Raw genomic sequence first — 17,931 nt, 5'->3', positions numbered from 1 at the left:
GTAGTTTCAAAAGTCTATCATAAATCTAATCTAATCAATAGATTTATGATTCGAAAATTATAAAAGTAGGGTAGACATGTGGATATTATCCGGCTGAACAAAACGGTCATTTATCTAACAGGTTTGTTTCCCACAGACCTTATTTGGAGCTATTTTCTAAAATCCTATGGAGAAATCTCATTGCTTTTTTGTCGAGGGAAGCCATGCGCAGCTTACTTCCGGGTTTTAGGACGCCTCACTGCAGCTCTCTCGTCTCCTCTTCACACACCACACTTTTCGCGGCACACATACTTACAGCCAATCAGCTCTGAATGATGTGAGATGACGTATGGTGGGGATGGCAGCACTATGCCCCTAGGGTCATTATTTTTTTGCCACACACATTAAATAGGAAAATATTCTGAGCATGCGCAGTGTAGTTTTTACAGTCACCACTGACAGTAAGAGGGAGGGGCAGGATCGGGTTTTGTCCCACATGGCTCTAAACAGCTCAATAGGCACACACTGTAGACACTAATTAGAAGAACACAGAATAAAACAGCAATGTACAGACGAATCAGATGATTAAACATGATCTTAAAATATATTTAATATATTTTTTAATTAATTGTTTGCATTTTTTTGTAATCATTATTTGTAATACTTTCTGCTGACACTAGGTGGGGCTGTGCCCCACCTGCCCCTAATGACCAGTCGCCACTGGGGATAGATAAGGGGGGACGGGAAAGTTCCAAGGTTGGTGGGGGGGTCCGTGTCAAATGAAGAGGAGGGTGATGATTAATGGGCCGGGGAGGGAGGAAGAGAGGGGATAGTGGTGATACCTGGAGGGAAGGCTACGGGGGTGGGACGGAATAACCGAGGGGGTTCAGCCTGGAGGATGTTAGTGTAATGTTGTAGGAGGATGTCCAGGTTACGGTTCATCCAGAGTTTTGTGTTTTCTATCACCAGATTTAATACTGCGTTATTAGGGGCTACTGGTTTAATAAATGAAGTTAACAGTTGGACTTTCTTGTTCATACCGGGTGGGGGAGACCCCCGTCAAGCTGCCTCGTTGAGGATCTCCACATGGTGGATGGCCTGGAGGAGTTTAATATACGTTTTTATCAAAACAGGATCTAAAGGGGAAACATCCATTTCAAATGTTTACAAGGATTGTGCAGGAGTATGCCAAAAGTGTCAGGTTAGAACCCACTGTATTGAAAAGAAAACAGGAAAAGGATCGACATCCCTTTGTAAATATGACTGTCATGCATATATTATGTATTTGAAAATATTTATTCAACTGTCTTCTCACTGCAGCAACTACACACATGTGTATGCACTTATCATTATTGATAGCCAGTCTGAGACAGAAGACAAAATGGTATACTGTATAGAGTCAGACAAACAACACATATCAAACCTATAAAGTAATCCCCCATGTCCAACCTCATCCCACCATACAGTGAAAAAAGTTTAAATAACTAATTAAAAAAAAAAAAATCACTAGGTTAATGTGTCGATTGTCTGCTTTTATTTTGAAGACTGTGTACACGAGAGTGGTTTGAGTGTTTTATTTTGAAAACCTGACAGGAAGTACGTCGTTAAATTTTGTCTAGCTTAACCGTTGTGTTTTCTGTTCCCTGGGGCCACAGTGTTTTCAACGGGACTCAAATAACTACTTACTGGAATCGCCATGGCCGCTTGACCCAGGCAGAAATACCATCGGTCCCGTTATAATTTCTTCAACAAACATTTACAGAAACTTTTCCCGGACAAACTTTCGTCTTTTGTGTAGTTTTTATGTCCAGAAAGAAGAAGGATGCAACCCCCACCGAGAAAGGTGAGTTTTGCCGTTGTAGCCGTTGGAAGCTAACGTCTGGAAACGACGGAGGAGAAATAGTGGTTCATTTTTAATGATTGGAAAAAAAAATACACGCTTTGTTGTTGTTGTTGTTGTTGTTGTTGTTGTTGCTGCTGCTGCTGCTGCTGCTCTGCTGCTTCAAACTACACATTCACTTTTGTTCTATTCGAAAAAAGGTTCACTAGTTTGTTGTAGTGTGGAAAGTTTGATTTCTGCCGTTTCTTTAAATAGCAACGGAGGAAGAAGAAAAAAAGTCCCATGTGCCACAATTTTTTCCTACTTTTATTCTAGTAGAAATATATGCAGTGCTGTAAAGTAACTAAGTACCAGAGGTGGAAGAAGTACTCAGATGTTGTACTTAAGTAAAAGTAGAACTAAAAGAGTGTATGAATACTCTGTTACAAGTAAAAGTCCTGCATTCAAATAGTTAGTTACTCAAGTAAAAATACAACAGTTAGCATCAAAATATACTTCAAGTTCCAAAAGTACTCATTCTGCACATTTCTGAATAATATGTATTATATGTTTTGATTGTAATTATTGATGCATTCAAGTGGTACCGAAGCTGGTGAAGGTTCCCTCTCGAATGGAGATGACCGGTCCTTCTCAAGTACATTTATAATGTGAATATGTAAACAGTTTATCAATATCCACTTAGTAATAAACAAGCTCAGATATCTTGCGAAATAACGTGTTACCAAAGATACAGCAGGTATCTCTTAAGTTCAAGTACACATCAAGTTTGTTTCACACTGTGGAGCAAGATTATGGCAAAAGCATGCAAAATACAAGTTAAGATGTTATCAAAAGTAGTTGTAGTTTTGTGTATTTGTTTGTTTAGGTTCTTTCTATAATCATGAACAATTTGCACATACGTACAGTATACACGGCAACCTACTTACATTACCTCACATATTACATGTTACTTTTATCTATCTATCTATCTATCCATCCATCCATCCATCTCTCCATCTATCTATTTATCTATCCATCTCTCCATCTATCTATCTATCTATCCATCCATCTCTCCATCTATCCATTTATCTATCTATCTCTCCATCTATCTATCTATCTATCCATCCATCTCTCCATCCATCTCTCCATTTATCTATCTATCTCTCCATCTATCTATCTATCCATCCATCTCTCCATCCATCTCTCTATCCATCTATCTATCTATCCATCCATCTCTCCATCTATCCATCCATCTATCTATCTGTTTTTATTTAGGAAATAAACGTAAAAAACCCCCAGTTTGTTTCTGTGAGAATCTTTTTCCTCTTTGGGATCATATTTCAATAACATGGCTCAGCAGCACAGAACATTCACCGGTTATACCCCAGTACTGCTGTTAGCTGGACCAAATGCAGCTATGGCTTCGTGTAAATGATATGCGGACTGACTTCATGGATCTGAATGTCTTCTTATTTGGATATTATGATAGCCCTCAATGATTTATGTAGCAATTTATTTGATCAAATGTATAGTTTTCTTGAGAATATCAAATAGTTAAAAGCGGTCTGACTTCGCTGACAGATGAGGATAGATGATAACGTCCACTGGGCATTTCACTTTACTGTCTCATAAATGAAATAGGGAGCCGAAAAAAGGTCACTGCACCTCATGGCCAATCTTAAAGCCAGATCTTTACTTTCACTACTTAGATTCATAATTAAGAGGAAGTGTTCAAACTGACTATAAAGCCACAGAAATGAAATATTGAAGAGGAATACTGAAATAGCTTTTGAACTGCAAACGTGAAGATATTGAAATCGTCCCAATGTCATTACGCTGTTACATTTCTGTTCAGAAGAAACACAATCTGATAACTATCACTGATTTCCTTATATATCATAAGTGATGTCCAAAGACTCCATTTGGTTGTCTGCTGTGTGAAATATTGGCGAAAGGGACATTTTAAATTGCCTGTTTTGTTTAAAACCTAAAAGCATCTGTCTCAAAACGGCACAAACCCTCCCGCTTCATTAGTTGGCACAATAGTCGACAATTAATTTAATTTCCACCGACTAATTGAGAGCTGCGTCCCAGTTGCATGGTATGTGAATGAAAACTGCTGACAGGAAGTAATAAGGAACCCAAGCTGTTGCATGGCTTTGCAATTACGTTGAAACGCGCTATAACTCAGCGTGTCAGACGGCTATATTCAGACGGGCCGAATGAGAGAAATAACGAGTGGTTTCAACTTGTTCTAATAGATAATGGTCTTAGAAAGGAGCGTAATATGGGACCTTTAAGTAGAGCTGCACGATTATGAGTAAAACGATAATCATGATTATTTTTGATCAATATTGAGATTGTGATCTACATCTTTCATTGGCTTTAGCTACGAGCACAACTCTTTCACATTTAAATAAAGAAATCACTGCTTCCTCTTCCACGTTGTGAAGCCTGTTAGTGAAGGACGCAGAACAGAAGAACACTGACATTGCATTATGTATTCAACCTATATTTAAAGCCTACATTTTTCACATTCAATGCACTTTTAGATCAAAATGAAGAGGCTATGATATATGATATGATATGATATGATATATGCAGTGGCTTTTTCTGTGAGCAGAGCATTTATTTATTTTGATATCGCATGTGATCAAGATCATTTCGTTGTGGAAAGCCAAAAATGTGATTGCAATTAAAATGTGACTAATTGAGCAGCTTTTAAAGTTCACTCTCTTCTGCGGTGAAGACAAACATTATATGGTGTGTTTTTGTTGAAAACTCTATTTTAGTTGCAACTATTGAACATAAATCTGGCTCATAATGGGAATAAATAAGTAAGTTAACAACACTCCCAGTTATGAGTCATGAGACCTGGGGGGTATACTGCGAAGCAGGATTTTCGCTTAGCCGGCTAAATTCAGGGAAAACTCCGGCTTTCCGGTCATCCGAAGCTGGTTCTCTTTTTAGCGGCTAGATCTCCATGGTAATATATGCTAAGCAGCTAACCTGGTCGGGACCAGGTTAGGTTGCAGGCTAAGAGCTCAACTCAGTGAAAGCACCGCCTGCTGACCAATCAGAGCTCAGTGTGCGGAGTTTAAAGCGATCAAGTCATATTACAGGAGAAAGGAAATACAGAATAACTGCCGTCGCAGGAAAGACGGCCGGCAAAAATCACCGACTGTGTGAACGTGAACATGAATAGAATATCACCTCCATCTTCAGAGCAATCTGACTATTATAACATTAGCGTTAAGAAAGCTTACTTAAATATCGGCCACAACATAAGTAACCGGATCAGAGTACATTAAGTACAGTCCGCGGTATATCACTTCATGATGTATCACATATCTCCTGATCTGAGTCAGCTGAGCCGTATCTGGCCGTGCAACACTCACAGTGTCACAGACTGTATGCAGAAGTATTATTTTAAGCAACACATTAAGTTGACGAAACACTCGAGACAAATGTAATGAAAGTCAGATCGTGTTTTAGACGGGCAGTGATATCATAAACCTGTTAGTGTACGTATTCAAACACTTGTTCTGTTCCCAGCTGTATTCACCTTGCAGCTGCAGCTCTGAGGCTTTGATCCTGGATAAAGTGTTTAAGTCATGTTTAAAGTTTAACTTCTTCATTTTTGACTAGTATTAAAGTTCACTTTTCATTCAGGAAGTATGACGCTGCGCTGTCAGTAGCTTCTCCATGTTTGTGATTGGTCGAATGCTCCAGATCCCACCCCTTTCATGTGAACGCGCACCTAACTAGATAGGACACGGCTGGCTTGAGCGATCCACTTGATAACCAGCGTCGTAGGACCGCTTAGCGAGAGCACGTATGTTTTGGATTAGGCCAACCGGCTAACTCAAACATATCCAGGTTAGGTTGAACCAGCTTCGTAGTATAGGCCCCTGGTCACAGTACGTCCTAATTAATCTACCAGCCAATTAGAAACCCGGTCTGCCTGTTAATTAGAGCGGCTCGTTTTCATTAACACCTTTTGCTAGAACAGCTGATTCAACACTCGCCTCTTAGGGTGTTGGTAAACATCTGGGAATCAATAGTCAAACACAACACGGGGAAATGTCTTTGTCTTTCTGTACGAGCTGAAGAGTCCAGATAACTTTAAATAAATGCTTTGTCTGTGTTCCCCGCAGGTCCGGGTCACCCAGGAGCTGAAACACACTCATGCAGAGCAGATGAGCAGATTACAAATCAAACACCAGACAGAGTGTGACCTCCTGGAAGACCTGAGGTGAGCAGTCGACCGTGTTATACCACATTTATACCTTTTTTTTATATCCGTATGATTTATAAGGCCACCCTGAATATGAGGCCGTTTCTACACACATACAGATGTTTTTTGAAAGCAGATACCTTTCCCAGTAGATTTGTTTGTGTAGTTTGGCTTTTATGAAATCAAGTAGCATAATGCTATATAACACGGAGGTTTTATAATTCAGCTTCGCATGAATTAGGAACTGCAATCTCAGTTTTATGAGCAGCTGTACTGAGAGCTCTGCCTTGTAAAGAAATTAGCATGAAGCGGTTCATGCTCTCATGTCCAAGTTTCACCTCCGTCTCAGAACCGTTACACCCTTAGTCCCAATCATTTAAGCCTGTCTTCTTGTTCAACTGATACACGACATGTCAGTGCCACCATCTTTTGTTAGAGCAGAACCTAAATGATCGGATCTGCACGAGACATTCTTTCAACTGATTGTAACTTTTATTTCCAATCGTGGCAAGGATCCAAATTATTACCACCAATACGTTTTTCATTGCAAGAAAACGAAGCTGCAATCGCATCAAATGAGCCATTAGAAATACCTTTAGCTTAAAGTGAGCTTACTTTAACCCTTAGAGCTACCTAGAGCTAGGAGACAACCACCATGGCTTCAAACCACTCAGTGCCACACTGTTTAGGGGCCTGCGCTAGTGGTCACACATGCAGGCTAGCTGCCATCGCTTACAGAGGCCATATTTGCCTGAAAGTTCACCAAAGTTGAACTCTAGCTAAGGATAGATGGGAATTAGCTGGAAAACAAACTTGAAGAAACGTACTCAAACTACCCATAATGCAGCACTCTTTGTTAGTGCACAGACACACATGCGTGAATGTAGACCGAAACTATATTTGCGTGAAAGTTCAGATCGGAAATCTGCTTCAGTATTGGAAGAAAATGTATATTTTGGGGAAATGTGACCGTGACCTCTCACTGATACTCCAAAAATCTGCTATTGGGGTTATTTTAATGTGTTCATCGAATGCCACTCTGCTTGTTTCCGCCTTTACGGTGAAACATCCCGTCAGTTAATGAAAGGGTTAGATTGGTTTATCCACTCGTCTAATTGAAAGACGTAGACCAGGGGAGTCAAACTCAATTTCATCCCGGGCCACATCAGCATTATGGTTGCACTCAAAGGGCCGGTTGTAATTTTAATTATATATAAATATACATATGTAAATATATAATATATATTAAATAATGTATTATATTACATTGTTGGCCCTGCATTGGATTATCATCAGTTCTGGTCATATCTTCCCAAATAACTCCGTCTGAAAGCAGAAGTCTAGGGCAAATAATTGAAAGTAAATATTCAACAATTACACCACTGGTATTGTATATTATATTCTTTGCAAGCTCTTGCGGGCCACATAAAAAGAGGTCGCGGCCCGGATTTGGCCCCTGGGCCTTGAGTTTGACACCCCTGACGTAGACTGTTGTTATTATCCTCTTAAGATAAATCTGTTTTCTTAGTTGAGATTTAGACCAGAACAAATAAATAGTTACTCTCATCCTGTGATTGTTTGAGGATTGTTTTGACATGATCTGTTGGAAACCAGCTTCTTAACTCCGTAGATTAAAGTGAGTCTTTAGGAGTGCTGGATTAGGCAGAGTAAACACCGTGCTTAGAGATACACAGACAGCTTTAGCACTTTGCTGAGATGCGTAGGCGTTTTAAAGGTGGAAAAGCCAAAGGTTGTGTTTTGTAGCCTTAGTGTTGGGTTGACTTGACGGCCTACTGGCTCCCCACTTCCTGTCTGTGGCCGGTGGCAGAGCTCTGAAGCTCCAAACAGCTGGAAGTTAAGGTCAGTGAGAGCTGCCAGATGTTCCCACTGCTCCGAATCTTTCGCTGTGGGAGGCTCGGTCACATACAGAGGTGGAAAGTACTCAGATCTTGTACTTGAGTAGAAGTGCAGGAGTGTAGGAATACTCTGTTACGAGTAAAACTCCTGTATTCAAAATGTTACTTGAGTAAAAGTACAAAAGTGTTAGCATCAGAATATACTTAAAGTACCAACAGTAAAAGTACTAGATTGGTCCATTTCAGAATAATATATTATAGGCAAGTAAATATCAAGTTTGGTTCACACCGTGGAATAAGATTATGGGAAGAGCAGGCCAAATAAAAGTTAAGATTTGATTCAGATTAAAAGCACTTTGGTTGTTTTGTTTTTCCGATGTTGTTGTTGTTGTTGTTGAAATCACTTGAGTAGACGCGTTTCTTCTCTGTTATTAAAGTACATTATTAAATAAATGTAGTGGAGTAAAAGTACACTATTTACCTCTGAATTGTAGTGGAGTACAAGTACGAAGTAGCACAACATAATTGAAATACTTAAGTAGAGTACTAGTATATCAGAATTGTACTTAAATACAGTTTGAGTAAATGTACTTAGAACACTTTATTGGATTTTCCACACGTAACATAGCAACAGGAGAAAATACAGAGTGCAAATACAGGTGCTGTTAAAAAAACAAACAAAAAGATGACATAATAATGCTAACGTAAGAAGACCGTTACTAATTAAAATAGATACTGAAAATAAATTACATAACGACCCACTAAGACAGCAGCAGTAACCCCTTAGGAGTAGATGTGCGATGGTTACATCATTCTAAAGGGAAACTCCTCCGGTACCGAAACTCGCAGGGCTTCACCTCCCGAGTTCGGAGGAGACATGATTCAGCAAACTGGAAACTGCATCTGGATGTCAGCAAAGGCTCTGTTTCGGGGAAATGACAGGAAGTGCGCGTGGGGGGAGAGAGGGAAGCTCCCAGGAAGTGAGCCGGATTGTTTAGAGCTCGGGTGGAGCGTCGCTGTCGAGTCTCAACATGTTTAATGACTTAATGAGGATTCTGCTGCAGTGCATGTTGTTCCCAGGGCTCTGACCCCTCTTCTTCTCTGAGGCTTTTGTTTAAATGTAACTTGAGTTTATCATTAGCTTTGTTCCTGTTGTCGTAAATCAAGCCTGGAAGAGTCCAACGCTGGCATTAAAAAGACATGCTTTGCATTTTCTCCGCAGATTTGATCATTTGCACGTGGGGTTGTGGAGCCAATTTTCATTTGTAATCAGAATCAGATTTATGGTTACTTTGCACGTGCCAGGAATATGCCCAGTTAGAGGAAATAAGTTGTTAAAAAAAGAGAAAATATACAACTATTTCAAAAGATATTAAAGAAACTATCATACATTTTGAAACGTTTAACAAAAAATGTTATCGAGATTTTTAAACATACGAAAAACTACTACAATAACAATATGGCAATTTACCCTGAGGATACAATATGTGCATTATATCAGGTCTCTCTGTGAACTGATGGGGAATCATTTGCCCTGCCCTTCGCCCTCTGACACAGATGCCCACCTTGATCAGCCGTTATCCCCCATAAGGAGGGGCTGCCCTAGCAAGTTGTTGATGTTGCCACTTTATGACCTGCAACACATCCTTCTCGGGGTGTAGATGACCCCGAGCCATAAGCGACAACAAATGTGATTCAGTGTCCTCAGCTGTTTAGTCTATCCATTGAAGAATGTTGATTATTACACTCTGAACTAGTTAAAACCTGGAGCTACAGGAGGGCTCTTCAGAATAGATTGTGGCATCTCAACCGTGTGGTCAGATCGTGGCCCGTGACATGTCGTGTGAATTCTCCAAATAAACCGTCAGTGTTTGCCATCAAAGCTCCAGCTCTCCATCGTGTCTCATGCCCCGTTCACACCAACGCGGTTCCAGGGCCGGTTCGGAGCTTGAAAAGCACCGGTTTTTCCTGTTCACACCGCAGCGGAGCCGCCTCTAAGCTCCGGAATCCGGTTCGTTTGAAGCACCAACAAGTTGTCGGTCTAGAAAGCAAGCACCGCATACGTCACGCTTACGTCTGAAGATCTGGGCTGTGTCCAAATAACACGCGACATCCGCCTTTCCGCCAGCTTCAACGTGATCTGTGGAAATAACATTGAGAATCAGTTGTAATGTTATAGCATAGTAATGAATGCTGCAAATCTGGGTATTTTGAGCTTGCCGCATGCAGAAGCTAACAACAGCTAGCTCTAACGCCATCGAATGGGACGTATATTTACCTTCTTTCTCCGACGGAGTCGTCGTTGAAGTTGATGATGATGATTGTAAAGAACTTTTGAATGTAGCATGTAACGACTGTAACGTTGGTAGTGAAGTCGTCCCATTTCTTCCATTTCGTTTCGACAGAGCAAAACCAAAACGAGTAGCGCTTCAATACAATCGGCCGTTGTTGTTATCGATGTGAGGGGGTTCTGCAGCACCAATCGGGTTCTTGGTGTGAAAGGTTGAGTCCTGACTCCAATTGCTTCAGGAGTTTCCCCCACACTAATCTTTGTACTTTGGCAGATAAATTACTTTTTAAAAAGTGGATAATATTACTGGACAATATGCCTGTATTCACTCTCATATTACACAGCGCTTCGTGAACCATAGTTTTGATCCAAACTGTATATAGTACTGTACTATATTGCTTATCCAGTCATCCATAATTGTGATTTCAAGCTCATTAACATTCACTCTCCTTCTTCCCTTTTAGGACTTTTAGCCAAAAGAGGTCCGCAGTCGAGAGGGACTACGCCCAGGTGAGTAAATCCTCTTCTCCTCTCACGCTGTAACTGATGCTCCATATCACCATCTCTACTCTGCCTTGTCATTTGTGTTGCTAAATATACAGTCAGCTTTAACGATACTGTCCTGCAACGACACCATGAGAGGAGTTGAGGTCGAGGATGTGGTCCTGAGAAAGCTCTTTGTTGTCTTGTGGCTCGATAACTCATGAATGGTAACGAGCCACAGAGAAAACACCACGACGGAAAGAGAGAGAAACGACTTCCAGTAGTGGCACGTTTCCTCCTCGCTGTGTTGTTGTTGCCCTTAGTTTCCTCCAGACGTCCCTTGAAAAATCGCTTCTTTGCTTCTTTGTTTGAGGTTTTGCAGCACTGTGAGGAATGTCCACCACCACTGTGAAGAGGGGGGGGGGTAAGCCTGTAGTTATCCAATCAGCCACTTTACATGTCTGTTTGTGCATCTGTTCCTGAGGGAGGGGATCATGAAGGTGGCTCAGAAAAAGGAGCGCTTGTTTTGAAAGGCCCGTCTTTAATTTGTTCAGGCGTATATCAGTATGTAGAGTCTCTACTTTAAAGAGTCCTCTCCTGCTGATGTTCAGGTGTATATCAGTATGTTGTGTCTCTACTTTAAAGAGTCCTCTCCTGCTGATGTTCAGGTGTATATCAGTATGTAATGTCTCTACTTTAAAGAGTCCTCTCCTGCTGATGTTCAGGTGTATATCATAGTGTCTCTACTTTAAATAGTCCTCTCCTGCTGATGTCCAGGTGTATATCAGTATGTAGTGTCTCTACTTTAAAGAGTCCTCTCCTGCTGATGTGCAGGTGTATATCAGTATGTAGTGTCTCTACTTTAAAGAGTCCTCTCCTGCTGATGTTCAGGTGTATATCAGTATGTAGTGTCTCTACTTTAAAGAGTCCTCTCCTGCTGATGTTCAGGTGTATATCAGTATGTAGTGTCTCTACTTTAAAGAGTCCTCTCCTGCTGATGTTCAGGTGTATATCAGTATGTAGTGTCTCTACTTTAAAGAGTCCTCTCCTGCTGATGTTCAGGTGTATATCAGTATGTAGTGTCTCTACTTTAAAGAGTCCTCTCCTGCTGATGTTCAGGCGTATATCAGTATATAGTGTCTCTACTTTAAAGAGTCCTCTCCTGCTGATGTTCAGGTGTATATCAGTATGTAGTGTCTCTACTTTAAAGAGTCCTCTCCTGCTGATGTTCAGGTGTATATCAGTATGTAGTGTCTCTACTTTAAAGAGTCCTCTCCTGCTGATGTTCAGGTGTATATCAGTATGTAGTGTCTCTACTTTAAAGAGTGCTCTCCTGCTGATGTTCAGGTGTATATCAGTATGTAGTGTCTCTACTTTAAAGAGTCCTCTCCTGCTGATGTTCAGGTGTATATCAGTATGTAGTGTCTCTACTTTAAAGAGTCCTCTCCTGCTGATGTTCAGGTGTATATCAGTATGTAGTGTCTCTACTTTAAAGAGTCCTCTCCAGCTGATGTTCAGGTGTATATCAGTATGTAGTGTCTCTACTTTAAAGAGTCCTCTCCAGCTGATGTTCAGGTGTATATCAGTATGTAGTGTCTCTACTTTAAAGAGTCCTCTCCAGTAGGGCTGCAGGATTTTGGGAAAAAATCTAATTGCGATTTTTCTGACAAATATTGCGATTCGAATTGTGATATTTATTTTTAAGCGACCCAACGGAAGTTTATTGTAAAATGCGGCCATAACTCCGGCTAGGAAGGTCGTATCAACGTACTTCCGTCTCGAGCACCCCCGCAGCCCGAGATACGAATGAAAGAACTAAACTTACATGAAACATCCGTTAGGTTGCTTTAAAGTCAAGCTTTGGTGATGGAGCATCACTAACCTGACTCAGATGGTTTGTTTCACCAAACCATCTAGGAAAGCTCCATTGGAAGCCATTTGGAAAGGGCAGGTATGGAGTCAGATTTGGGTCAATATTCTAGCGCGTAAAACAAGCTACTCACGAGCAGAAAATGTGCTTTTACACGTGCATAAAATGACTCTCGCGCGCAGATTAAACCCCCGCGAGGGGCTATGCGCTCGCGAGCGAGAGAGACAGCCCTCTTGCTCCCTCGCGGGAGTGTCAGCCTCACTCGCTCGCGGAGTCTGTCTACGCGCGCGTGAAAAGTTTCTGACACTATGGGGCGGAGCCACTGGACTTTGATTGACAGCTGCCAGGAACCCCGGAGTTGCCAGGTTTGATAAATGCCTGAACTACCAAGAGCCGAGGAGTGACAGCTGCAAGATCAGTTGGACGAGATTGAATGGTAAATGTGTCCATAAAAAACTATTATATTCGTAAAGTGTACAGCTAATATATATATATATATTAATTAATTTTATATAAAACAATATATTTTTGAGTGGGCTGTATCTGTCGAAAACTGCTAGCTACTGTCTGCTGTACGCACCTCTCTTACGAAATGAACTATAAATGAACTATATTACTATAGTATACTATAAGAGTTGTATTGTGTCCTATAGTAAGTTTGTAGTGTTCTGTAGTATTTTTCACCAGCTATTGTATTACTATAGTTTTTTCTGTAGTGCCATTTTATTAGCTATAGTAGCCCTATAATATTTCAATAGTAATACTCTGTATCTAGATCTTTGTAGTATTCCTATATTATTTTAAATAGTATAATATATAGTGTTTCTGTAGTTGTTTTTTAAACACACTATAGAACACTCCTAATAGCATGATATTGTCATAGTGAATGCATATTATTACTATAGTGTTTGTAAAAGTATTACTATAGTGTTTTTGTTGGTGTTTCCGTATTAAGATTATATTATTTTAAATAGTACTACTATAGTATAATATATAGTGTTTCTGTAGTTGTTTTTTGAACACACTATAGAACACTCCTATAGTAATAGTATGATATTGTCATAATGAATGCATATTATTACTATAGTGTTTGTAAAAGTATTGCACTCCTAGAATTAATGTAATTTTTTTATATCAAATGAATTGATATATATATTAGCTGTACACTTTACGAATATAATAGTATTTGTATGGACAACTTTACCATTCAATCTCTTCCAACTGATCTTGCAGCTGTCACTCCTCGGCTCTTGGTAATTCAGGCATTTATCAAACCTGGCAACTCCGGGCTTCCTTGCAGCTGTCAATCAAAGTCCAGTGGCTCCGCCCCAAAGTGCCAGAAACTTTTCACGCGCGCGTAGACAGACTCCGCGAGCGAGTGAGGCTGACACTCCCGCGAGGGAGCAAGAGGGCTGTCTCTCTCGCTCGCGAGCGCATAGCCGCTCGCGGGGGTTTAATCTGCGCGCGAGAGTCATTTTATGTGCGTGTAAAAGCACATTTTCCGCTCGTGAGTAGCTTGTTTTACGCGCTAGAATATTGACCCAAATCTGACTCCATAGCAGGCACTTTCAAAAATACTTGGCAGGTGATTGGATCAATCTGTCTATCACCTTCTATCATGGGCCACTTCTGATTGATTAACAATAGCTGGTACATGTGGAGCACAGCACTTCTGATTGGTGTGGATGACACACAAGAATAATAAAAATAAAAATTGCTAAAAAAAAAAAGATTGTTAAAAAAAAAGGGGGGGAAAAATCGCAGGCTTTGCGATTTGATAATCGCATAATTGCAAATCGCGATTTCGATTTAAAATCGATTAATCGTTCAGCCCTACTCTCCAGCTGATGTTCAGGTGTATATCAGTATGTAGTGTCTCTACTTTAAAGAGTCCTCTCCTGCTGATGTTCAGGTGTATATCAGTATGAAGTGTCTCTACTTTAAAGAGTCCTCTCCTGCTGATGTTCAGGTGTATATCAGTATGTAGTGTCTCTACTTTAAAGAGTCCTCTCCTGCTGATGTTCAGGTGTATATCAGTATGTAGTGTCTCTACTTTAAAGAGTCCTCTCTTGCTGATGTTCAGGTGTATATCAGTATGTAGTGTCTCTACTTTAAAGAGTCCTCTCCTGCTGATGTTCAGGTGTATATCAGTATGTAGTGTCTCTACTTTAAAGAGTCCTCTCCTGCTGATGTTCAGGTGTATATCAGTATGTAGTGTCTCTACTTTAAAGAGTCCTCTCCTGCTGATGTTCAGGTGTATATCAGTATGTAGTGTCTCTACTTTAAAGAGTCCTCTCTTGCTGATGTTCAGGTGTATATCAGTATGTAGTGTCTCTACTTTAAAGAGTCCTCTCCTGCTGATGTTCAGGTGTATATCAGTATGTAGTGTCTCTACTTTAAAGAGTCCTCTTCTGCTGATGTTCAGGTGTATATCAGTACTGCAGCACCTCTTTTCACCCTCTGTCTGAAACCAGAGCCCAGTCTGCTCTGATTGGTTAGCTGGCCGGCTCTGTTGTGATTGGTCAATTGCTTAAGGTGCAAGCCAATAGAAGCGCGAGTGTTACATAGTGATGTCACTTTATTCCGGAACTTTGGGATTTTAGCCTTTGCAGACCATTTACATGCACCGAAACCTATAAAACACACTACAGCAAAGGGAACAACCACAACAAGTATGATAGGGCCTCTTCAAATGCACCAGTTTATTGGTAGGCGTCTCTGTGTTTTTAAATTGTGAAAAAAAACACATTTATAACAATATATTATTTGTGCTTTCAAGTTCTGTGAGATGCAACATGCCATTGAAAAACGTGACGTGTAGTGTGATCTGACACAATGCATGCACTCTGATTGATTACAGATTGGCTAGTCACAGTATGAAGCGTACCTTCGTACTTTAGAATGCACATGTTCTGTCCTGCGGTTGAAAATCTCTGATAGCAACTTGTACATTATTTATATTGCTTGGCTGCACCTTTGTTATCATGTCACCTTACATTAAAGATTCACATCTCTCTATAGAGCGAGGAGGCAGAAGAGGAATCAAAACAACAACCTCTGCTTTAAAGAGAACTTTGAACGGCTTTATTACGTTATCAGCGATCCAGCACAGTAATATATCTGTAACTATTAACCATGACACAGAGAAGCAACAAACGCTTTAGGCTCTTTTTTCTATGTAACTTCTTCCTGGATGGATATCTGAGTCCATTTAAAATTGTGAGCATGTGTTTGGCATAAGAAACACTTATCATCTGCATTCCTACGCCGTGTTGGCACATTTCTACGGGCCGGAAAACATGCATTTCCCAAAAATGCATTAAACTATGACGGGATGTGTTTGCATGTTATATATCGTAGTAAAAACGTGAAACACAATGGCCAATGTGAGTCGTGTGTGTATCCAGTGGAGGGGCGATCTCACCCTGCAGGCGATCTTTTGTAACCCTGTGCACGTGGGTTTTATTGGATATGCACCAGTTGTATGATTATTTTTGAAAGTCAGATTTAGTCTGAACTGAGCAATGCAACACAGTTCTGTGTTTCCATGCTTAGCCATGACACAACTTGGAGCGTAACCATGGTAACAGTTAGATCTGATATCGATCAGTAGTTCTTACCAGCAACTTTTTGATAATCGTTAAATTGTTTTAGTTGTTTTTTCTTGAAGCTAAAATGCAAAACATTTGGATAGAAGCTGTTTCTTTTGGATGTTTGTCAGAAAAAACAAGAAACATCTTTAGATATTTTTAAATATATGTTATAAAAAAGGTATTTATTAATTGCAAATAAATATTCGACACATTTATGGATAATTATAACAATTAATGATCTGAAATTGGATTTGAACTCATTGCTGATTTTGATGAACCGTAATTAAACATCAGATATTTTAATTATTAATAAATCGAACAAAAAAGCCACATTTTTTTTGATCCAAGCTTCTTGAATGTGTCCTTTTTATTTTTATTTATTTATGCATTTGATCCTGTGTCAAAGGGTATCTAATAGACAAGACGATCAATTGGTTGGTTTGCAAAACTGTAAAATAATGATTACTTAGTTTAATGAGGAAAATGTCTTCGTTGCGAGCCCCAGTTTGAAAGCTGTTCTCTGTTCCGTCTGTTCGTTATGTGATCAATTAGATGCCCGCTGCCAATTGTTGACTCAAACTGGGTCAGAGCGTCTCTGGCGCTCTCCGTCCCCTTCAGTAACACCCTCCACTTTTCATTTATTTATTTATTTTCAAATCTTTACCCGTCTTTTTCTGCATCGCTTACACCTGCAAGCTGCTTTAGCCATTAGCCGATTGCTATTCAAACCACAGAGTTGTGATAAAAAGTCCTCCTCTGTGCCGCTCTTCCTCTGCCTCCTGTTCTGCCAATCACACTATTCAGGCGTGTCCGCTAGTCTCTATCTCATCCCACAAAGGATGGGTTTGTAGCGCCTTTTGGAGCTTTTGGCACCGACGCCAACGACCTCGGGTCCGCATGACCGTCTTTTCAGAGCGGACAGAGGAGGGATAGATGGCTCATTTCCTCGATGAGCAAATCACTTAAAAGACCAAAAGCACGCATTAGAAACAGTTTAAAAAGTGTTGTCTCTTTTTAACAGGAAGTGGAAAGACGGCTTATACCTTTATCACTAATAATATATATCAGTTTGACCCAAAAAGCAAGTTTAAGTCTTTAAAATAATTAACTAGTGATTCGTTACTGACGATAACAAATGCAAAGCAGAAAAAACATTACAAAAATATCAAAATATGTATACGTACGTTGTACTAGGGATCGACCGATATGGCTTTTTCAAGACCGATACCGATTATTAGTAATCAAGGAGACCGATAACCGATATTTGGAACCGATATTTGCAGTAAAATCAGAAAATCTTGGTGTCAAAATGTAGAATAACACAAACTCAACACGACTTATTTGAAATGCATTTAAGCATATATTATGTTTAATGCACTTTTAGACATCTTACAACTGGTTTCCTCTCTGTGCCCTTTTCTTGAGTTAGAGATAATAAAAGTGTCATATCACAGATAATGGATCATTTTGAGATTGTAATAGTATCAAATTAAACAATTGAATGCTAATTGACGCAGCCGGAATGATTGTGTATATCCTAAAAGAGGAAGAATGAGTACATGTATACACTGACTCTGTTCGCCTGCAATAACCTGATTAACCATTGAACAAGTTCACATACTCTGCAGTAACTTATTTATTGTAAAACTTGTTTACCTGCAATCGTATTTCCACATTATTCCAGTACCTCAAATGCTCTGCTTTATGCAGCACTTCAATGTTTTAGGGGAAGTGGATTGAATTGATAGTTCACTTGTGTAAAGGTGGAGACATTTCAAGAGACATATTTTAACAACAAGAATGA

General features: G+C 40.0%; 1 protein-coding gene across 1 annotated transcript in view; it reads left to right on the top strand.

Moving 5' to 3' along the window:
- Positions 1–1,619: 1,619 nt before the first annotated feature.
- The window catches only part of LOC117458804 (F-BAR and double SH3 domains protein 2-like), a 65,101-nt gene continuing 48,789 nt past the window's right edge, over positions 1,620–17,931 (top strand). The window contains exons 1-3 of the mRNA XM_034099475.2: positions 1,620–1,822; positions 5,956–6,053; positions 10,646–10,691. Of these exons, the coding sequence (XP_033955366.1) occupies positions 1,802–1,822; positions 5,956–6,053; positions 10,646–10,691 (165 nt within the window). The 5' untranslated portion in view covers positions 1,620–1,801. The remainder of the gene's footprint in view (positions 1,823–5,955; positions 6,054–10,645; positions 10,692–17,931) is intronic.

Source organism: Pseudochaenichthys georgianus, chromosome 14 (genome assembly GCF_902827115.2).
Source record: "Pseudochaenichthys georgianus chromosome 14, fPseGeo1.2, whole genome shotgun sequence".
Classification (NCBI taxonomy): Eukaryota; Metazoa; Chordata; class Actinopteri; order Perciformes; family Channichthyidae; genus Pseudochaenichthys; species Pseudochaenichthys georgianus.
This window is presented reverse-complemented; position numbering and strand designations above follow the sequence as displayed.